Here is a 23726-nt window from a genome sequence, read left to right on the forward strand (position 1 = left end):
TCACGATGCCCCAGCATGTTTGTGGACGTTTGAAGACGTGCCCCAGCCCCGACCCAGGAGCTCAGGGATGAGGCAGCGCAAGGGGCCACCCGCACCTCCAGTCTGCTCAGGTGTCCGGGGCCCTGAGATGCCGGCACGTGATGATACAATTTAGAAACTGTCACAAACACACGTGCCTTATGGAAAACAGGACAGTTCCCGCAGCAGCATGGCCAGCGACCCGCAGACCAGAACATGCCCACGCGCTATGGCCTTCCTGTCCCCGGGCGGCCGCTGGGTCAGAGAGGCCATAGGAGAAGGTGGTGCTCATGCGGGAAGGGCAGCGGGCAGCGCGTGCGGTCAGGGAGCCATTGCATGTGGTCCAAGTGGAAAGACGCGGGGGAAGGCGTGACCGCCGCGCACCCACCGTGCTGGCCTTGGCCGTGGGGCTGGGAAGGTGGCCGCGGGAAATAGGGTGAAAATTGCCCAATGAGGTAACCGCTGGCCATCCCCAGTTTAAAATACAAGGACAACCCGGGAGAGCTCTCACAGGGGGGCCTCTGGGCAGAGTCTGAGGAAACTCAACTCCCAACAAGCCCGGGGGTGTAATTAAAGCTCATTACTCTGAGGTTTTGCCACTCACAGCTCAAAGCATTTAATCCAACACAGAAACTAACATGAGATCACTTCTTTTGTGTTGTGGGTGGCAAAGCCTCACGCTGCAAAAAAGAGAGAAACCTCTCAACATAAAAGACAGTGATCCCATGCAAACAAGATGAGGGCGTGTGGGGACAAAGCCCAGTGGCCGGCAGCTGGTCCTTCCTGGACACGCGGGCTCCTGCCACACTGTGGGCCACCACTGAGTCCTTACAGAGAGATCCCTTTCCCCTGTCTTCTGAGAATCTAAGGTGAGGACACACAGATGGGAACGTTCGCGATGATGACAGAGGAGAGCCCCGACGTCCCACCCCTGATGGCACATGGGGAGGGTCCCACCCCTGATGGCCGTGGGGGGGGGGGGTTCCCAATGTCCCAGCCCTGATGGCATGTGGTGGAGTCCCACCCCTGACGGCATGTGTGGGGGGGTTCCCAATGTCCCAGCCCTGATGGCATGGGGGGGTTCCCAATGTCCCCTATGTCATGGATCTAATTTCTATCTAGTTCTAATTACTGTCACCAAGCACTGGATCCAGTCCCACGTGCACACGCCAGCGGCAATTCCTCCCCACTGTGCAGTAGTTGTGGTGTCGAACAGCATGCTTTCTGCCTGGTGGGAGCGCTTCCAGGAAGCACCATCCCGCAAAAGCATCTTTTGTGTCTGGCCTCTTTAGTGACCATATTGCTTTGACATTAACCCCGGTCCCTGTGTCTATCAGTGGTTATCTGTTCAATTATTGATGGCCATTTGGGTTGTTCCCAGTGCTTGGCTATATCAGCAGCAATAGGTTGAACGATGCTTTCACGTCTCTTGCCTAAACACCCACACATGGACTGCTGGGGCACCGGGGATATTAATTAATTTAAAGAATGCCAGGTTTCCAGACAGGATGTACTTTTACGCTCCTGAGAGCAGAGTATGACAGTTCTGGTAGAGCCACACTCTTTCACCCTTTAGAATCGGCAGACGTTACCTTTAGCCCTTCTGTTGGAGGTGTAGTGGGTTTACATTATTTACGTATTACACGGTATTGTTTTGTGAAATGTTGTGTTTGTTGAAGTATTCTGCCTCTCTTCGTGGGTGCTCGGGGTCCTGTACGTGCCTCCCATTTGGTCCCTTCAGATACATGGATTGTGAACGTCTCCTCTCAGAATGCAGTCTGCCACTCAGCCTCCGAACGGTGTCTCTTGATGAGCAAAGGTTTTTAATTTTTATCAAGTCCACTTTATGAAGTTTTAAATGGTGAATGCTTCTCACATCCTGAGAAGTTTTTGTCTGCCCTGAAGTTGTGAAGACGTCCCCTAGTGTTTGCTCCAGATGCTTTCTACTTTAGCTGTTTCTGTATTTATATCTAAGATCCACCTGGAATTAGTTTTTCTGTATGGTCTGTGATTTTCTTTCTTTTTTTTCTCATGTGAATATCTAGTTCCACTTGTTGAAAATACTTTCCTTTTCCACTGAATGCCTTTGGAGACTTTGTTGAAAATCAATCTGTGATACAATTTTGAGTGTATTTCTGGATTGTTTCCCTGATCTCTCTCAATGCTGTTGCTGTTTCCTGACCGCCGTGTAAGACTTCAGAGTAAGTCTTGAAATCTAGCGCGGTGAGTCCTCAAATTTTGCTCTTTTTAAGGCTGTTTTGGCCATTCTGGGTCCTTTAATTTTCCACGAGGATTTCAGAACCAAGATATCAATTTCCACAAAGAAGCCAGCAGGCTCCTGTCCTGGGACCGCGAGTTTGGGAAGAATGAGCACCAACGTTACTGAGTCTTCCGACCACGAAGGTGGCGCCCCTGCGTCCGCCCTACAGGGTTTCCTGGATTTCCTGCAGACTTTGCAGACATACACACACCTTGTGAAATTTACCCACAAGCATTTTATGTTTGGGGCCACCACACAGATGCCTTAACTGTGTTTTCAATCGTTCATGGCAAATGTGTGGATTGTGTGCTCCGGCTGAATTCTATAAATTGTGACCATTTTAGTTTCATCAAATTAAATTTTTTTCTAATTTCCTGTGTGATTTTTTTTCCCTTGGTTGCCTAATTTCCAAGTATTTTGGACTTTTAGGATGTGTTAATGATTTCTAATTTAATTCTATGTGGTTATAAAACATACCTTGTATGACTGCAATCATTTGAAATTGATTCAGAGTTGTTTTCTGGTCCAAAGTATTGTCCATCTTGCATTTTAAAGGGACAACGTCTTCTGTGGTCAAGTGTTATGTCCCGAGTCAAGTCAAGGTTACCAGTGTGACTCCAGTACCCTGGCAGACTTCCCTGTTTCTCTTAGTCACTGGAACGTGGCACAAAACCTCCAACTGTAGCTGCGGACTGTTTCTGTTGGGGTTTTTCACGTGGAGACTGTGATTAGACACACACACATCTGGTGCTTTGTCCTGTGACATGACCTCTTCCCCTTGGGTGTAAATCACACTGGCACAGAGTCAGCTTCATGACAATAAACCCAAAACAATGATGCCCCACCAAAGCTATTATATAAAAATTCAGATTTAACACAGGACAACCAAAATCGAGCTCTCCTGCTGAAAGCTGGAAAACGGAAGTTTCAACATGCAACAATACGCCTGACCTCCCGAGTCAACATGGATACCGCAACCTGGGCCCCATACGTGACCGTCACACAGACTGGCACCACGCCCCCCGTGTAGGTGGATGGCAGACCTCCCCAGACGAGGGCGCTCAGCTGAGAAGCTGCAGCCTTCTCACACCCTGCAGGCAAGCACAGTGAACACTGCTTCCAAGACAGGAACGCGCCCCGGGGTCAAGCTCTTCGCATTCAGAGGGCCCAGTTCCTCCAACCCTGTTCCCAAAAGTGAGCCGTGTCACAACTGTGAGGCACCAAGGGGACACACACTTGTAATTGTGAGAAACGTGCCCATGCACGCACAGTTCAAACCGAAGAAACAAGAAGACGCCCCTTCCCTCGCTTCGCCTTCCTCCATGTTCCACCCCTCCTGCCCGGGCAGGACACGCCCGAGGACACGCCGGCCACTGGGGACATGGGGCCGAGCAAATGCCATCACAGCAGCCCCCTCGGTGGGGGCAGAGAGGGCACAATGAGCCCACCTGTAGCCAAGTTAGACGGGCACCAGGCTCACTGGGAGGCTGCCGTCAGCTCACGGCAATTGAGACCAACACTTCAACGGGACACGTACGCAAGATTCTACCTCACTGTGAAAAAGGGAACAGACGTGGCCTTCATCCTGGGGAAACAGCAACCACAGACCCTGGGACGGCTTTCCCCCATGAAGGCCACAGACTCTGTGTACCCACACCGGCCACGCTCACCTGGGGTAGAGACCCACCCCAGGTGACCTGTGTCTACCCCACTGATCCTGGCTTAGACTTTGGCCATCCCTGCACCCTCCACCCTGGCCCCCGGCCTCTCCCCCGACCCCAGCCCTTCATGCTTGACCCTGGCCCCTCACCCTCAACTCCAGACCCTGACCCCTCACGCTCGACCCTGGCCCCTGGTCCTTCATGCTCAACCCTGGACCTCGACCTGGACCCTAACCCCTCACCTTTGACCCTGGACCTCAGCCCCTCATGCTCAACCCTGGCCCCTCGTGGCCCCCAGACCAGGTCTGGAAGCCTGGGACGTACATACTCGAGGACAGAGTGTGTGGCCGCGTTGGGGTGGTAGCGGTAGAGGAGGAGGCTCTGGTCCACGCGGATGACCCCGCCGCCCTTTCTGAGGTGGCTGTAGAAGAACAACAGGTCCTCCGGCTCACCCTGCGGGGGAAACAGAAGCATCGATGTTGCTGGTGTCTCGCTCACCGCAGAAGACACACCTGTGCCAGAGGCTTCCGTGTGAGCACTAGTTCAGGTGACTGGAGGTGGGGAGTAACGCCCAGCCTCATCTGCAAGGCTCCAGTGTCACTGGCGTGCCCAGCACTCGAGTGTGGGGACGTCTCTCAGGATGAGGACGTGATGGCCAGGAAGAGCTAGGGTCACAGGGGTGGACGAAAGGCCCCAGAGTCACCCTCGCTTATGCTCCCCCCCCAACCCCCAACAAACGGGGTCTCTGTGCTGCACGGACCTGAGAGCTTTCCTGTCTTGAGAGAACTCAGCCTCCCACCATCCCCCAGCCGGTCGGGCTGGCCCAGCTCAGCACTGAGCACCGAAGCTGGAAGCCAGACACTGGCTCAGCCCCCTTTTCATTCCCTAAACTCTAGAGTGACAGCGGGCAGAGAGGTCTGGGTCCTGCCCACCCTCCTGGCTGTAAGCAGTGCGTCACTGAAGGTGCGCCCCGGGGCCTGGTCTCTGACTGTACAGGTCTACAGCCTGAACCCCAGGCTGGCTCACAAGCCCAAGGCAGCGCGGGCGCCACAGCCAAGCCCGCGACTTGACTGCGGCCTCTCCAGGGCCTCCTGGCCGCTGCCCAGTTTGCCTCTCTCCCCAAGAGGAGGGTCGCACGGCTGCCCTCGGGGGCATGGAATCCCGAGGGAGACCCCATCTCCCACCGCTCCACGCGGCAAGCATGTCCCCAGACTGGCTCTTCGCCAGGTCTCGTCAGCGTTGGCGACACCCAGTACGCCCGGCTCCCCAGGAGCACTGCCGCTTCCGGCTCTGGGCCGGACGCTTCTGGGAAGGGCTGAGCCCCACCAGGAAGCGCTGCGCTGGGCGCAACTCCCGGCTCGGCTCTTGGTTCCCAGGCTCTTTCCAGGCTGCGTCACCGCTACCATCTCAGCCTCTGTACAGTCTTCAGCCACAGGAGTCTGCGCTCCTGGTGAGCAGGTGCCCAGGAGGGTGGACAGTGGCTCAGACTCTCTGCCTTGTGGGGAGCAGTGGCATTCCAGGGCCACATCCAAGTAAATTCTCACGACTTTCCTTCTGGCCAGAAAGAAGGAAACCCTGAAGGTGAGTTCTTCCAGATCCCAAGAAGAAAGCCCACCTTTTCCTTCCTGTTCCTAAACCTGTAAAGTGCGTGGTTACAGTTTGCTCTATAAAGGTTTGGAAAGACAGGAAATTAGAAAAAGGGACCTACGAGAATCACCTGTGACTCTGTCACCACAAAGCTGCTCTGAGCTTCCGTGTGTGGCCCACGTGTTTATTCTCCTGTGGACACACTTTCAGCAGAGCCGCAAACAGTTTTGAAGCGTGGTTTTTACCTTAATGTTTTATTATAAATCTTTTCACGTTACCGTGGTCTTTTTAAAAACTAGTCCTTCAAGTCACGTGTGCTGACGCACCTGTCCACCCGCACGTTGGAAACGAGGGTGTTCATAGCTTTTCCCCACCGTTAGACTGCTGTGGATCGCCACAGGCTCTGTGCCCAAGTCACCCTGCCGTGAGCACGTGGCACCTTTCGGCCGGCTCGGGGTCCGCCCATAATACAAGGAAGTGTGCACCAGACTCCTTGGCTAGGACTCCCGGGCCTGTGCTGGCCTTACAGAGTGACCCAGGTGGACAGACACTCTGGAGCTGACTTTGGGAACCAAGGACTGTGCCAGGTCCCGGACGTGGGGGCGTGGCAGGCGGGGTGGGCACACTGAGGGTCCCGGAGGTGGGGGTGTGGCGGGCAGGGCAGCACACCCTGGTGATGGGGTGAGAGGGGATTGGGGTCCTGGGGCAGACGGGAGCACAGAGCAGGCGCCAGTCCCTGATACGCTCTGGAAGCTGCGTGTGACAGTGGCAGGAGAGCGGGTCGTGTGGATCCCTGAGAACAGGGCCACGCAAAGTCATCTACGCGGAGCCAGTGGGAGAGAGTGCAGAAAGTCAGACACTTCCCCAGATGAATAAAATTCAACCCGCTGATGTAACCACAACAAAGACGACCCCGAACCAGGAGTCAGATCAGCACCGAACCGTCCCTGCACCTGAGAAGGCAAGGGGGACCCGGGCAGCGGTGTGGGGGGGTGTCAGGGGGTGGGGGGGTAGGGGGGAAGGGTGTGCCTCCCAAGCCTGGCCGCTCCTGGCAGCAGACTGGTGGTGCTGTGTGCCTGAGGATTTGCTAGAATACATCCAGCTGCACATTTAAACAGATGAACTGTATGGTACGTGAATTATTCCTCAATAAACCTCTAAAATAAGAGGGGATTGATTGAACTCAAAATAGAAATAGGAGGAAAAGATAAAATCATATGAGAAATGAAGCCTAGAAACGTAGGAGTGGGAGAGAAAGTTCCTGAGAGTAAAGCCAGGGACCATCCCACTGATGTGAAACCAGAGTCTGCAAAACAGAAGAAGAAAACGACAGAGCAGAGGGCGCACTGAAAAGTACGTGCCAAGGAAACTCTGGGAAACACAGCAGACCTGTATCCACCTACCGGAAAGGCGCAGCAGTTAAGTCCCTGTGAAGCTATTAGTTTTTAACAAGGAAATAACCCTAAGAGCCTCCAGGCACGATCACGCGCTCACCAGGTAGAGAGACTTCGGTGAGTGTCAGACTCTGGAAAGCAACAAACCAAGGCAAGAGCAGAACAGAATTTTCACTCTCAAGGAAGGGAAATGAGCCAAGGGTGTTCTGTACGGCCATGTCCCTCAAGCAGCAGGACCAAGGACCACGTTCTGAGCGGGACGTGTATGGCTGTGGACCCAGGGTCGGGTGGGCGACGCATCCACGTGTGTATGTCTTCCAACATTACTGGAAATCACACAAAACGGGAGAAGGGAAGAGAGGGTCTCACTGCAGGCTGTACAGGAAGCAGATGAGCGTCAGAATACCTTTCGAAAATGGAAAATAGCAGACCAGAGAAGGTTTAAGAAGCATACACAGGACTAAGGGCATCTGAAAAGAGAGAAATATAGAAATAACCACTAGAACAAAATGCAAGCCTTCAACACCAGAGAAATTTAAACAGCCCAGGGTGGGTGATGGCCGCTGGCTCCGGATGGCTGAGTAGCCGCCTTCCTGCAGCAATGACACGGTGCAGGCCGTGTGTGCAGTGTGCAGGCCGTGGTTGGGGCGGGGGGGGGGGGGGCGACACAGACTCCCCAAGGATGGGAGCCACAGCCTCATGGCCCCGATGTCCTCAGGCTGTGGAAGTGAGGAAATCCCATAATGCAGAAGTCAAATAGAAGAAAACATCCACAAGCAAATACCCGGTAAAGAATGCCAACAATGTGGGCGCCTGGGGGGCTCATTAGGTCGAATGTGCAACTCTAGGTTTCCGCTCAGGTCCCGATCCCATGAGTCATGAGCTGGAACCCCACATCAGGCTCTGCTCTGACAGTGTGGGGCATGCTTGGGATTCTCTCCACCCCCCCCTCTGCCCCTCCCCTGCTCACCCTCATGTGTTCTCTCTCAAAATAAATAAACATTAAAAAAAAAAAAAAGAATGCCACCAGTTTGACAATCACAAAACAACCCACTTGAAAGTGGGCAAAAGATTTGGACATTTCATAAAATAACAAACGGCCAATGAACACATAAAAATTGTTTAACATCCTTAGTGGTCTCAGAAACGCAAATAAAAATGAAAAGCCGCCAAGACCAACCAGAATGGCTGACACTGAGAGCTCTGAGCTGCTGGCCGGGCGTTGGGGGGGGGGGGGTGCTGCATGGGAAGGCAAGATGTGGGGGGGCTGCACACAGTGTGGGGAGGGCAGGGCATGGGGGGGCGCTGCATGCGGCGGGGGGAGGGCAGGGTGGCCTCCCCCGTCACAAGCCAACTCCAGCCGGCTCTTTCCACCAGACAAAAAAGCACATCAGGAAAGTGCTGGCGGCCAGCCTTTCTGGGCAGCCAGTTCTCCCCGGGCAGTGACGGGCCTTCTCCCGACCTTCCCACCCAGGCCAGCCTGCCCTCAGAAGGCATGTTCAGAACCAACAAAGGCCTTTTTGTTACTTTCCTTTTTGTGTAAGGGCCTGAACTGGTTGCCTCCTGGGGGCATTCAGATTCCCTAGCTTGGTAGCAGAGGCTGCTTACCTCGGCTGGATGCCACCCTGTGCCAGCACGGTACCTACCTCCAAATCTCCCCTCCCCCTCCCAGCCTGCCTCTGCAAGTGCATTTCCCAGTTAAAACCTGTCCACCTTGTAGGTCCAGCTCACAACCACTATTTCCATCCCCCTGGAGCCCCAGCTTATTTGCTGACTCTTGGGCCACCCCAGTCCACACCTCTGGTCACCTGCTACATCATTTAGCACCTGGACTTTTTTCTGCTGCTTCGGCCACTTGCCCCTCTCTCCACAAAGTAGGAGCCACAGGCTCTTGGCCCTGGGTAGACTGTGGCTCTTCACTAAGGCCCATGGCAAATTACCTGAGGGCCAGTCCCCAAACCTGATCTCTGGTCCCTGATCCCTGGTGCCTGGCCTGTGATCTCTCATTTCTGATCCGTGGTCTCTGGTCCCTGATCCCTGATCGCTGGTGCCTGGTCTGTGATCTCTAATTTCTGGTCTGTGGTCTCTGGGCCCCGATCTCTGGTCCCTAAACTCTGGTCCCTGATCCCTGATCCCTCGTCTGTGATCTCTAATTTCTGGTCCGTGGTCTCTGGCCCCTGATCTCTGGTGCCTGATCCCTGGTGCCTGGCCTGTGATCTCTAATTTCTGGTCCGTGGTCTCTGATTCCTGGTGCCTGGTCTGCGATCTCTAATTTCTGGTCTATGGTCTCTGATCCCTGATTTGTAGTCTTTGGCCCCTGATCTCTGGTCCCTAAACTCTGGTCCCTGATCCCTGTTCTCTGATTTCTAGTCTCTAGTCCCCAATCTCAGGTGCCTCATCTCTGATCCTTGGTCCCTGAACTTTGATCAATGTTCCTGATCTCTGGTCCCTAGTCCTTGAACTCAGATCCCTGATCTCTGATCCCTGGTCTCTGGTCCCTGGTGCTTGAAACCTGACTTCTGGTCCCTGAAATAAATCTGGTCTCTGGTCTCTGCTCCCTGATATCTGATTCTTGGTCCCTGATCCCTGATTGCTGTCCCTAATATCTGATCCCTGGTCTTTGATATCTGGTGCCTGATCTCTGGTCCCTGATATGTGATCCTTGATCCCTTGTCTCTGGTCTCTGATCTCTGGTCCCTCAGCCCTGGTACAAAGGGACTGATGGCCTTTCTTTGCCCCCAGGTACTTCTACTCCAGGAAGAATTGCCTTGAGCTAAAAGGCTTGATGTACTTTGAATCCTGAGACCACTCATGGCTGTGAATTAGGGATTTGTCAGATCTTTCAGTCAGTGTTCCTCAGGGATCACCTCCTGATGACCATTTCTGGGCCATTTTCTGCAGAAGAATATGAAAGCGGGTACTTGGATTCAGCTCCAAAGAGAACAGGCGCCTTTTGTAGCACCTGCTTAGGTGGGGAGATTTGCTGGAGTTTCCCTTTACCCACCCTGTTGTCTCACAGTCAGGGAGAACTTGTTGGCTGAGAGCCACTCCCCCCCCCCCAAAAAAAAAAGCTCTGCCTGCCTTGGCCCCTGCTGCCGCTGGTGAAGTTGAAGTCCCCGAGACTGGGGCCCCTGGGCAGGGTGGTATCACACGTACATAGTTCTATCTGTATGAATTTGGGGGGAGAAACAGGAACACAGGGATGATACCAAATGCCCTAGAATCATGAATTAACACACCTCCATGACAAAGTGACCTGGTCTCGCATCCCAGCAAGGTGGAGAGACGGGAAGGTCAGACAGTGCACGGCAGGGTAATTCACATGTCCACTAGCTGTGGCCCAGTCCATGGAGTGAACAGGAGGGTGATTCCACGGCCTGTGCTTTCCTACGAACAGCTGTTAAGCCAGGATGAGGTAGCCTGGGCCTGCACACAGAAATCCCAGGTGGTGCCAGGGCCTCAGATACTCTCTGGAACACTCAGCCCAGCCGGCAGGAGAAGTGCTGGGAAGGCCTTCATGGAAGGCATTTTCCTAATCCCTGGCTCCCCAGAGAGGGCACAGCACCCATGAAGTAGGTAGGGCTGGGATTCAGGGAATTCGCACCCCAGAGTGTTACCCCAGAGGAGGGGGCCCACAAGGGGCCCACACTTACCTTCCCGCCTTCGTCAAATGGGCCCACGTAGGAGAACCATGCTCGAGAGCAGAACCAGGTGGGCATGATCACAGTTGGGCCATTGGAGGTAAAGACCTAGAAGCAACGACACTGACATAATTATTGGAGAACACCTTATCACAAACAACTTACAACTTATCTTCCACAAAGTGTAACTCAGAAAGTGACAAATGAATTTGCCTTTCTTTGAGGTACAACAGTTCAAGGGACTTTACAGCCACATCAACAGTATCTGGTGCCCAAGGCTAACAGATGGGGGAAGAGGGGCCAACAGAATGAGTGGCCCCACTGGGGTCCTGGTCCCAGGTTAACGCTCACTGATTGTGTTCAATAAGGAGGTCCCCCTGCTTTTGACTGGTGGTGAAGCTTCATGTGAAAACAAAACATAAATATGTTGCTTTTAATTATGACAAGAAAAACTGAAACAGGATAAAAAGATAGCGTACATGAAACGGATAGACTCCTAGAAAGACATGAATCATCGAAATTGACTGAAAAAGAAATAGAAACTATGAATAGATCTATGACAGGTAAGAGATTGAAAAAGTAGTTTTTAAAAAAACCCCAAACACAACTTCCCACAAAGAAAAGCCCAGGTCCAGAGGGCTTCACCATAATTCTATCAAATATTTAACAAATTGATATCAATGCTTCACAAAGTCCTCCAAACAACAGAAAAGTGTGGGAGACACTTCCTGAGTCATTCTGGAAGAGACCAGCATTATCCTGACACCAAAGCCAGTCAAAAATATCACAAAACTACACACCAAGATGCCTTATGAATACAGTTGCAAAAATGTGCAACAAAACACTAGTGAATGGAGTCCCAACGTCATAGAAAAAGGACCCTACACCATGACCAAGTGGACTTTATCCCAGGATTGCGAGGTTGGTTCAATACATGTAGCCACGCCGAAGAAAAAGTCTCCAGATGCTGAGACTGGGCGGACGTGCAGGGCTGCCTCTGCAGCGAAAACAGCGGCAGGAGCAAACTGCACATGGTCTTTATTTCATGTTCGCCAGGTAGAAACATCGAAGAATGTTAGAGCATGGGAGAAAAACACAAGGAGCCTCCAGACGTAGAGCAAACTGGTGTTTACAGAACAGCAAGCAAGGCAGGGGCAGGTGTGCGGTTTCAAGGACTGTTAGGCAGGGACGGCGGGTCGGTCTCCTAACTGGCTCCTGGGGCCCTGTTCTCATAGCGCCGTCACGTCCCACAGCCTTGAGCCCAGAGCACCGCTGACATTTCAGCAATTACCCCATTCACTTTCCCAGGACTTACAAAACGCTCTCTAGAAATAACTCTCTAGAAATAACCTATGACAGGAAAACCTCACCAGAATTACACGGAAGTCTGGAGTAAGGCAGGGAGGCTTTTATAGAGGAGGCGGGAGGTTGGGCGGGGCTGTTGTAAACAGAATGTCCATTGGACTATACTGGGAGCTGGAAGTATGGTGGCTTCTCATTGGCTGGGCTGTTGCCGGAGCAGCAGGAAACCTTCCTGTTGCTGAGTAAGTAGTATCCACCTGCAAGGTGCCTCTCCTCCTGTTGGGTCTGCGATTGCTAACTAGTGCTGGGCCCACAGCTCCCCCTGCCCGCCTCTATCCCACCCTAAATGAGGTTTCCTTGATTCAGTTTCACACTTAAAAGCACAACACAATAAAGAACATTTGGAATGAGTCCATAAAATACATAAATGTATGGAAGGGAAGGTACCTAAATAATAACAGCAGTCTCCAATGACTGCTGAGGTTACATAGGATTTGCCTTATTCTTTTCTGTATTTCCTGAATTTCTTTTTTTATATTTATTTACTCTTAGAGAGAGAGCGCGCGCATGTGAGCAGGGGAGAGGGCAGAGGGAAAGAGAGAATCCCAAGCAGGCTCCACACTCAGTGCGGAGCCCAACTTGGGGATGATCTCAAGACTGTGAGATCATGACCTGAGCAGAAATCGAGTTGGTCACTTAACTGAACCACCCAGGCGTCCCTATATTTGTCTGGAAAAAAAATTTTTTTAAAGTTTATTTTTATTTATTTTGTGAGAGAGAGCAAGAGTGGGATAAGGATAGAAAGAGAGGAGACAGGGGCACCTGGGTGGCGCAGTCGGTTAAGCGTGCGACTTCAGCCAGGTCACAATCTCGCGGTCCGTGAGTTCGAGCCCCGCGTCAGGCTCTGGGCTGATGGCTCAGAGCCTGGAGCCTGTTTCCGATTCTGTGTCTCCCTCTCTCTCTGCCCCTCCCCCGTTCATGCTCTGTCTCTCTCTGTCCCAAAAATAAAAAAACGTTGGAAAAAAAAAAAAAAGAGAGGAGACAGAGAATCCCAAGCAGACTCAACACTGTCAGCACAGAGCCTGAAGCAGGGCTCAAACTCACGAGCTGTGAGATCATGACCTGAGCCAAAGGCAGACACTTAACTGACTGAGCCACCCAGGCACCCTTGAATTTCTTAAACATCAACAAAAAAGCAAGATTATAGTCAGAGAAAAAGCTGGCTCCACCTTGAAAAAAACATTTCCAGGAAAAAATTTTTGAGAAAAAAAGATACACATAACTATATAATTATACTTTTATATTCAATGCAATTTCTTTCGTTTATAAAGAAAACACTCAAAAATTTTCTGAGTGGAATCATTAATTTTGTCCTGAAAATGCTTTCTGTGTACAAGATTAATATATGTTCATTGACACAAAATATAGAACGTCATGCAGAAAAACTAAAACCATCCCTAATTGTACCATCCAGAGAAACAAAGTATTAAATTTACAGTGTGTTCCCTTCCAGACCTTTTACCTTAGGAGAAAAATTGCAAAATGCGTACCAAGTGTGTGCACACAAACCCTAACCCTATCACCTGCTGTCCTCATAGTTCTGTCTTAGGTTTTCTTCTGGAACACCATCTCTGTGCCGGGAAGTCACAGCTGCAGAACGTTGTCCCCGGATCTCTCCTGCCATCATCTTTCCTGACCTCCAGTTGCTCCTTCTTCAAGGACTTCTTTTACTTTGAGAGTCTGGAACTCTAACTTTCTAGAATGTTCCTGCCTCCTGCTTCCTGGGGTCCACCTGTTCCCACAGGACTCAGAAGGTCCTTTGTATGCAGTGATGGCACCCATAGCTTTTTGTCCCCACCAAACAGGGTCACCGCACCTGAGACACCCTGGCTGGTGGGAGCCCGGGGTCTGTCTGAGCAGCAGTGGCCCAGAGGGTGGAGAAGGAGCCCTGTTTCCCTAGTGAAAACAATCAGTGGTGACAAAAAGGTGTTACGTGTCAACGAGTCCCGCTGGTGGAGAGCTGGGCCCCGGGGCTCCACACCTGGGCATTTCTTTTCTGAGTTAATTCCTATTAACCCGTAAAATCTGAACTCATGCCAGTGACAGGTCATGGGCAGGGCATGAGCATGTGACTTCTGCGAGAACATGCCAGACACTCGGTTCCAAGCTGGGCCCAGAATCTCAGTTTCTCCCGCACTGGGAGGCTCTGAGCACATCACAGAACCCTGAAAGCTGACTGATTAAACGCTGCAGCTCAGAGCAAAGGCAACGAGCCCCTCAGCCCTCTGGGCCTGGGAAGCACTTCTTCTGAGTTCTGAGAGCACAACTCACCCTTGAACAACACAGGAGTGAACGGTGTGGGTCCACTTACAACATGGATTTTTTTTTTTTAATGGATTTTCTTTTTTTTTTTTTTTTTTTAATTTTTTTTCAACGTTTATTTATTTTTGGGACAGAGAGAGACAGAGCATGAACGGGGGAGGGGCAGAGAGAGAGGGAGACACAGAATCGGAAACAGGCTCCAGGCTCTGAGCCATCAGCCCAGAGCCTGACGCGGGGCTCGAACTCACGGACCGCGAGATCGTGACCTGGCTGAAGTCGGACGCTTAACCGACTGCGCCACCCAGGCGCCCCTGGATTTTTTTTTTTTTTTATAAATACAGCGCAGTGCCATTATTGAGTTTCCCTAGTGGTCTTCTTAGTAATGTTTTCTCTTCTCTGGCTTACTTTATTGGAGGAATATGGTATAAAATACATGTGTTAATTGTTCACGTCACTGGTGAGGCTTCTTGTCCTGTAGGCTATTAGCAGTTGTTTTTTGGGGTCAAAAGTCATACATGGATTTTGGCCTCTGCGGAGCTTCGGCACCCTGAAACCCTACTCTGTCCAAGCGTCAACTGTATTTCGATGTGTCAACTGTCCAGCGGCACCCTGCCCCTCAGGACAGGCCCGCCTCCTCACACACGGCTGCAGAGCAAAGTCCCTCTCTCTCTTGGCTGTCTGAGCCGGCTTACATGATGGTCAGTGAGGACGGCGTCACCTGTGCTGGGGGCCCCCACAGTTCTGGAACCCTCCACCATGTTTGCTGTGGGTCCCCACAGTTCCGGAGCCCTCCACTCAGCCCAACACTCGTCCACTCCACACGGGGGGCTGTTTGCAATTCTCAGAAGCTACCATCAGGTAGGTCGCTGGGCTTCCTGTGAGTGGCAACGTTAGTGGTGCCACTTTGCAGAGTGCTGGCCCAGTGAAGCACATCGAGATACTTAGCATTTTACACAAACGAGCCGGTCGGGGTGGTTACACACATACGCATGTGTGGTAAGACTCAGAACTGTATGCCAGAAAGGGAAAAACCAATCCATTGTATGGTGTATTAGTCTTTGGACAAGTAAATGTTTTCAACTTTAAATGGTTTTTCCAGGCTTCGTGGAGTCTAGGAGAGGGCGTCTGTTTACAAAACAAAACCAGAGGCACACATATTCCTACAAAGATACACACAGATGTGCTCCCACAGGCCGCCAGCTTCACTGCCCAATGTGAGGACTGAACAGGGGAGACCTCAGGCCAACTGGCAGAGACTGGCTACATGGTTTTCTGTCCTGTCCCTGAGATGCCAGCCCCCAGCTGACGTGTCCCCTGCTCCCTCGGGAGCCTCATGTCTCTCCGTGGAAACGATGCTGGCTGCAGGTGACGGGAGAAACCTGCTGATGGAATTTTCTTCTTGGCAACTTGGGGAAGGAACAAGGCCAGAGCAGGGACAAGGACGGAAGCCGGGCACTGTTCCTGGTGTTGCTGACATTTCTGTGACCAGCGGGAGATCAGAGGTCCGGAAGGGGGCAGGCTGGCAGGACAGAGCCTCAGGGTTTGATGGCCTTTTGGAAATTTGCCAGTCTTCAGTTCTAGACACGCTTCAGGCTGTGAACGAATTCCGTGTTTGAATTTGATGCTGTGTGGAGTGTGTCCAGAAGGGCTCCCAGAGGGCAGTGAGCCGGGACTGTGGGGGCCGAGGAAGGCCAGTGACCACTCCCTTAACACAGGGAGGAGGCATCCTATGCTTTGTGAGCGTACCCTGCCTCTGAAGTTCCCCGAGACTCTTCATAGGAAGAAATGGTCTTGGAAGAAAACCGGCCTTTCCTTGAAGGATGGCTGGTCTGGGCCGCTCCCAGCACCACATCATGTGCCTGAGTGGCCAGGGCAGACCTCCCAGCCCTGACCCCTGATTCAGCCAGGCCAGGCTGTCGGCACATCAGGGGCTGGGTCCCGGGCTCAGCTGCTATTCTGGCAGCCCAGTGAAGGGCAGAAGGGCCTCCAGGCTTCTCTGGGAGCCATGGCGCCAGTGGCCCCGACGCCTGGTCTGGGCCAAAGAGGCTCTCGCTGCTGCCCAGCCACAGGTGGACACCAGGAAGCAGAATTCTTTGCGTTGATGTTCTAGGGGTGGGAGGGCCTGGGGAGAAGACATGTGGAGCCAGGACCCCTCACCTCAGCCACCAGGACTCCAGCCACCAGGACGCGCACAGCAGAAGGGCCTCCCGGCTGACAAGGGCACCGGTCCCAGCCTCACGCCCAGGATCTCCTCTAACCCAATCACCTCCCAAAGGCCCCCCAACTCTGTCACGTTAGAGGCCAGGGTTTCGACACAGGAATCTGCGTGTAAGGTTCTCGAGTTTGGTTTTGTTGTGCGTGGATGTGCGGACGTCCCAATGCCATCTTTTGCACCAGGCCGTGCGGCCCTTCTATCTGATCAGGGATCTGTGGGTCCCTCCTTGTGCTGGCACCACACAGCCTTGGAGTCGGGCAGCGCTAGCCGGCAACTCTGCTCTTGTCCACACGTATTTTGACTATTCTAAATCTTTGCGTTTCCAACAAGTTTTGGAACGAGCTGGCCAATTTCTTCTACAAAAACTGCTGTGGTGGTGACTCAGTTGTGTGAGTGTCCAGGTCAGTCGGGGGAGGACTGACCTCCTTACAACAGCCGCGTGCCCCTTGGACCTCCGGTCTGGCCTGCCCCCTCTTCCTGGCACGACCTGGTGACTCCCCTGCTTCCCTCTTATATGGACACTCGTGGTGCACTTAGGGCCCACTGCACCATCCAAGATGGTCTCCCATCTCAAAATCCTTAGTCACGTCTACAAAGACCCCCTTGCCATGTAAGGTAACACTTTCAGGGGGACATTTGGAAATGTTTGGAGGCGTTCTTAGTGGTCATACCTGGGGTGGGAGCTCCTGGCATCTAGTTAACTGGACATCTAGTTAACAGGGGCAGGGACATTTAACTGTAATGAAACACAATACAGCCTCGTGAATGCCAGAATTAAAGACTGACAATACCGAGTGAGATGTTACACTCCGAGGAGAGGACAGTGAACATAACCCGCCTTGCAAGCAGCCGAGCAGGTACTCAGACTTTCCACACAACCAGCCACTCCACTCCTGGGGGTCCCAGAAAAAGAAAAACATATGTCCACACAAAACCTGTCCATGAGTTCGTGGGTTCGAGCCCCACATGGGACTCTGCACTGACAGTGCAGCGCCTACTTGGGATTCTCTCTCTCTCTCACTTTCTCTCTCCCCCTCCCCCAGTCAGGCGTTGTCTCTCTCAAAAATAAATAACTAAAAAAAGAAAAAAAAAACCCAAACAAAAAAACCTGTCCGTGAATGTTCAAAGCAGCTTGACACACAACAGAAAAAACAGGAAGCAACCTAAACGCTCTGCAATGAGTGATAGGACACCGTGGAACAGCCACACAAAAGGACCGTCCCTGGCAGTTGGAGAACAGGCTGCAGGCACAGCAGCAACGTGGACAGACACCAACAGCTTTTGCCGAGCAAAGGCAGGCAGCCTCTAGAGGGCAAGTCTCCATGTCCATAAAACCCTAAGACAGCCGTTCTAACCTCTGGTGACAGAGATCAGATCAGTGGGGCCTGCGGCCGGCCGAGGAGCTGGGCCTGTGGCTGAGGCACAAACCTGAACCACCAAGGTATCTGCTGAGACCAAGGAAGCTGCACCCGAGGCAGCTTATGTGGCCTTTGGGACCCTGTGCCCTGCTTTCTGCACATCAGGCTTTTGGAGGGGCTTCGAGGGTCCTGGAATCCAGGGGCTCCCCATTGCCAGACATCACAGAAGGGCTCCTGAATGCCAGCATTTTCTACCAGTCCCAACAAATGTGTCCCATAACTTCCTTGACTGTCAAAAAAACCGGTTTCATACTGCTAGTTGTGAACTTTGACAAAGCAAAATCCCAGCTTCCTGTGTTCAGCTCCTACTTGCCACAAATCCAGAGGCATTTTCTGGCAGGTTGGCTGCAGCTGAAGGGATGTTTCAACTCGGTAGTGGGGCTGAGCAGAGACCAGCAGCCTGGTCCCCAAACACACGGGTTATGGGTGCGCGAATGAAGCTGGGCCTAGCGGATGTGCCGTGAGAGTAAAATACACTTAGTATGAAGAGTGTAAAGTATCTCATTGGTATTTTTCTATCAATCACACATTGAAATGATAGTATTTTGTGTACATTAAATAAAATATATTACAATTAAATCCATCTACTTCTTTATACCTTCTTAATATGACGACTAAAAAATTTCAAACTCTATTTTGGCTTGCATTTATGGCTCACGTTATGTTTCTATCAGCTAGAACTTAGTATCCGTCTGCAAAGCTATCCAGTGCATTCTTTAGTGATGCAGGCCTATGAAATAAGGAGAAAGAAACGCATGCCAAAGACTGAGCGGGGATGGTGGTCACTCTGGAGGGAGAGATGGGGCCCTCAGCAGAATGGGCTGAGCATCAGGCCAGGGACAGGTGTGCCCGCTGTTCATGGGCTCCCAGGGTCGGGGAGGGGCACTGAGGTGCACCAGCAGGGACGGTGGTGGGGCGGGTGCCAAGGCAGGGGGCAGGAAGGGGCCTGCAAGCAGTTCTGGAAGCCCGGCCAGCGTGGCAGGCCTCCCCTGAAGGGGTGCAAGGGTCGTGCGCAAGGGGCCCGAGGTGGGCGGCTGCCCAGAGCTCTGACGCCCTCGAGGTGCTGTTGCAAAAGGCAGCCAGCCTGGCGGGGCCACAGGCAGGACTCCAGCTATTTGGAAATTAAAACAACATACTTCTAAACTTCCCGGGGGTCCAAGAGAAGATATCACAATAAAATTAGAAAATATTTTGAACCAAATGAAAATGAAAAAGCAACATATCAAAACTGTGGGGTGTGGCCAGAACAGAGAAAATTTTGTAGTGTGAAATGCTTATACAAGAAAAGAGTAAGGTCTCAGATTGACGATTGAAGCTCCCACCTCAAGAAGACAGAAAAAGAGCAAAGTGAACTCAAACTAAATACAAGAAAGGACATAACAGACATAAGGGCAGAGATCAGTGAAATAGAAAAGGGGCCATCAAGAACATCAACAGAAACATGGGGCGTCTGGGTGGCTCAGTCGGTTGGGCATCCGACTTTGGCTCAGGTCATGATCTCACAGTCCATGAGTTCGAGCCCTGCGTCGGGCTCTGTGCTGACAGCTCAGAGCCTGGAGCCTGTTTCGGATTCTGTGTCTCCTTCTCTCTCTGACCCTCCCCCGTTCATGTTCTGTCTCTGTCTCAAAAATAAACATTAAAAAAAAAAAATTAAAGAACATCCACAGAAACAAAGCTTATACTTGAAGAAAGTCTACAAGAGCGACACATCTCTAACTTCTATAACAAAAACAAAAGACGAAGGACACAAATCAATAGGAGGAAAAGAAAGCAAATCACATGACCTGCAGGCATTAATAAAGGAGTAAGGGAATTATTAACACATTTATGTCAATAAATTAAATGACTTAGATAAAATGAGCAAATCCCTCAGAAGATGATTAAGAAGAAACAGAAATCTAAACAGCCCTGTATCTATTAAAAACTGGAATTCATAATCAAAACTATTGGTACCTTCCACCAAACAGTAAAGTAAGAAGAATACCAATCTCACAAAAACGCCTTCATAAAACAAAGGACGGGAACATATTTCAACCCATCTTAAAAGGTCAGCATTAACTTGATACATTGACACCAAAACCAGACAAATATACCACAAACCACAGAGCAAAGTCCCTTATGGACAGAGATGCACAAACCCTTAACAGATTATTACCAACCAGATACACACACATACACACCACATGTCTTGAGCAAGTGGTATTTATCCTACATGTTTAAGTTTGGTTTAATATTTGAAAATCAATCAGTGCAATTTACCCCATCATCACCAAAAAGGAAAAAAAAAATCATACAATCGTTTCAATAGATACTAAAAAAGTATTTGACAGAATCCAACACCCAGTCAAGGTACTGCTCAGAGTACTCATCCTGATCATGGCCAACATCTCACCTGTGGGTGGAGCCCTGAGGGCTTGTCTCTGGGTCGGGATTATGGCCAGAAAGCCCGTTCCCATCGCGACTCTGCACTGTACCAGTTCTACCCAGGAAAACAGAAACACAGAGAAAAGAGTATCCACAAAGGCTGGGACACAACACAAGAAGTTTAGCAAAAGGTCCCAGGATCTAAGACCAACAGACCAACCCTTATCTCACACCACACACAAAATCTACCTCAAAGTATATGACAGACCTAACTAAACACAGGTGCTAGAATCCTAAACCTGTAGAAGAAACACACAAGAACACACCTGTGACCGGAGGATAGTCAAGTTCTATAAAATAGGGCACAATTTTGCAAAATAAAAAGGAGATATTAATAGACTGGATTTCATCAAAACTGAAAACGTCACCTCTTTGAAAGATGTGATACGAAACGAAGGGGCCACCAGGGACCAAGAGGAAACGCTCGCACGCGTCCATCAGGCACACAGATCTCGCGAGGGACGTGTTTCCAGGGTCCGAAAGAAATCTCACAACTCCGTGAGACGGCAGAACCACAGTAAGAAAGAGGCTTGCTCAGCTGCTTCAAGGAGGTGCGAGGGTAGCGGCTGAGACTGCCCCTTGCAGGAAACGAAGAGGAACTCCAGGACACGGGCGCTGGTGCGGACACAGTGGGCTCACCATCGCCCAGGGGCAGGGCCGCTGGGGCACAGTGGTCCTTTCTGAGGGAACCTTCTGGAGTGTGCTAAGACATCCGCAGCCTGCACCGAGGGTGCCTATGTGCGGACCACGTGATGGGTCTACTGAAAAACGACACCTTGGACTCACGGCTCCTCGTGGGTTCCCTGGGCCACCGTCCCCTGGATGACCATGTAGGCCCCAGGCACCACAGCAGCTTCTCCCTCCTACCTTGTCCCTCCACCCACATGGCCATGGCCTTCCTGCCTGCACCCACCAGGCAGCCTCGAATGCTCCTGGAGCCGTGCTCTCACACCGGACATCCTCTACCTCTCCACATGACCCCCACCAGCCCTGTGAGCTGTCATGAGCAGCGGAATTCTGGCCCCTGTGCTGGCTAGGTCCTGGCCTGCACACACGCCCTTCCCTCAGGATGCTTCCAGAACCCACTTCCCAAGCACAGTCCGGGTCTGGGACACTTACCACCAGCCACTGACAACAAACGCTCCCACTTGGGTGTGTGATCTGCCTGCCAGCTTCTGGGCTCAGGCTGGGAGGACAGACCTGTCTCTACACCAGGAGGGCTCAGAGGCTGTCCCTGTGCTGTGTGGCCGTGCTGGGCCTGCCATGACAAGGCTCACAGGGACCGCGGGGAGCCCTTCCCACGGAGGGCAAGGCAGCCCCACGTGGGGACGTGGCTGCTGCAGGAAAGCCGTGCAGGGCGCTCAGCTCCGCCAGCTGTGACGCTAACACTCTTTTGTGCCTGTGGACTCAATGCCCCTGACCAGGCCCCTTGTGTTTATTCACCTTCCAGAACCACAGAAGGGGTGAAGGCCAGTGGCCCCCAGAGGCAGTTTGTGGGTGCATGGAGGGGTGGGGTTCAGTGACCCCACTTGACTGACTTCCAGAAATGTCTGCAGCCAAACCAAACCCCCATGCTCCACCTGGAGGAAGTGAGTTCCAGAAAACAGTGGTTCAGACTTCAGAACATCTCTGCCAACCTGGCTATTTGAGCGGGGGTCGCTTTGGCTGCAGGATGCACGTGACCCCTGGGGTGTGAGCCACGGGTGAGGGACAGCACAGACAGTGCGGGGCCCACGGAGAGACTGTGTGCACCTCACTGCCTCCCAGGCTGCGGGCGCAGGGCCCCCACTCCGCAACAGCTGCTTCTCATCAGAGCCCAAACTCCTCGTGTGGGCAAAGACCCCTTCTGGGTCGTGCCCTCTGGCGCAGCCTGCGGAGGTGACAGCTGTGGAAGGCACGTGTGCCACACGCACGCACCGGTGAGCCCGTCCATGTGCGCAGTGAGCCAAGGTGCCCACGCCAGGCCGGCGCCAGGCGGTGGTCTGCCCTTCACAGGGCAGGGTGTGTGTGGCGGTGCGTGTGTGTCTGAGAGAGAGGGACAGAGACGTGAGTGCGCACGCTCTGGGGGGATGAGACCCAGCTAGTCCGCACGTACACAGTGGATCTGGAACCGTGTGGGCCAGGTGCGTGTCTGCACACGTGTGCACAGCCTTTCTGGGGGCCCGTATAAGAGAGAAGGGAGTCCTAGTAAAACTGCCTCCGAATGCTACCGATTCCATGCATTTCAAGAGTTTTCAGGCCACCGCAGGGTGACCCAGGACCGGTTCCTCCCAGCTGCACACAGGGGTCTTTTCCACAGTCTAGGGGCGGCTCCCAGACCTGCTGGCTCCCCCAGTCCTGCCGGCCCTGCAGCCCCACACTCTGAGGGACAAAGGCGTTGGCAGTCGCTTGTGCAGCTGGGCGACAAGAGTATCCTGGAAATTTCGTTTTTCTTTTTGGAATGTTTATTTTTGAGAGGGACAGGGAGTGGGGAGGGGGGGTGCAGGGAGGGAGAGGGAGACACAGAGTCCCAGGTCACCAGGTCATCTGTGACGTGGGCAGTGGGTCCTGCTCCTCATTCTCAGCCCCCCCCCCCCACCCCAGAGCATCCTGCGGCTTGCCTTCAGCCCTGGTGTGCACGCCCACCCGCAGCCAGCAGGGCGCACCTGTCCCGCATTGCCCTAACCAAGCATCCTGCGAATGTTCAGCAGGTATGTGCACAAGCCACAGGAACAGCCTATTGGCTGGGCAGGGGCAGAGGGACTGACCCAGAGGCACACGCAATGCCCCTGTGGTAGGAAAGCAATGGTCCGGAAGTGCTCCGGTCATTGCCACCCAAGGGAACCTGAGAGTGCAGGCAGAGGCATCCATGTCCCCATCCCACCAGGCTTGTGCTAAGAACAGGCCTTGTACTATCCTTCTCTGGGGTCTCTCACTGGGGTCCGCCCCCCCCCCCCCCCCCCCCCCCCCCCCCCCCCCCCCCCCCCCCCCCCCCCCCCCCCCCGTCACATGTGCCCGAGAACAAGGGGGAAGCCAGCAGGCTGGGCTCAGGAGTCCTGCCCTGCACTCTCCCTGGTGGCTCTGATTTACACCTTATTTTCTCCTGGTGTTTTGCAGAATGGTTTTCTCTGTGCTTTGACCTCCATTTTCATCTTTCCAACCTCCCCTTGGGGGAGGGAAGAAAGGGTGTTTTCTCTGAATGCACCCTAAAGCCCAGTGAGACAAACTTCCCGTGTCTCACACATCACGACCTCCAGCGACACAGAGATTTCCTTAACACCTAACAGATATGGATCATTTCAGGTTGTATGAATTGTCGAGGGCAGGACACCTGTAATTTTTCAGGGCTGCTTCTTTCCAGGCATTTCTTAAAGTGTCACACCTTCTCCGTCTCACTGACCCCTCCCACCCCCAATCCTATTGGAACAAGACAGTGGTCTCCCAAGCGTTTGGTGGTATTTCTCATCCTGCAAGGGACAAAGACAGAGATGCCTCCCATCCCACC

At 52.5% G+C, this 23726-nt stretch overlaps 1 protein-coding gene across 5 annotated transcripts in view; it reads right to left on the bottom strand.

The window, feature by feature from the left end:
- Nucleotides 1-23726, bottom strand: part of B3GNTL1 (UDP-GlcNAc:betaGal beta-1,3-N-acetylglucosaminyltransferase like 1) — a 98633-nt gene that overhangs the window by 11841 nt on the left and 63066 nt on the right. For all 5 annotated transcript variants that reach the window (XM_043585487.1, XM_043585490.1, XM_043585489.1 and 2 more), the window contains 2 exons: nucleotides 10574-10669; nucleotides 4268-4392 (listed from right to left, as the gene is read on the bottom strand). In XM_043585487.1, coding sequence (XP_043441422.1) covers nucleotides 4268-4392; nucleotides 10574-10669 — 221 coding nt within the window. The remainder of the gene's footprint in view (nucleotides 1-4267; nucleotides 4393-10573; nucleotides 10670-23726) is intronic.

This window comes from Prionailurus bengalensis, chromosome E1 (genome assembly GCF_016509475.1).
Source record: "Prionailurus bengalensis isolate Pbe53 chromosome E1, Fcat_Pben_1.1_paternal_pri, whole genome shotgun sequence".
In the NCBI taxonomy this organism is placed as follows: Eukaryota; Metazoa; Chordata; class Mammalia; order Carnivora; family Felidae; genus Prionailurus; species Prionailurus bengalensis.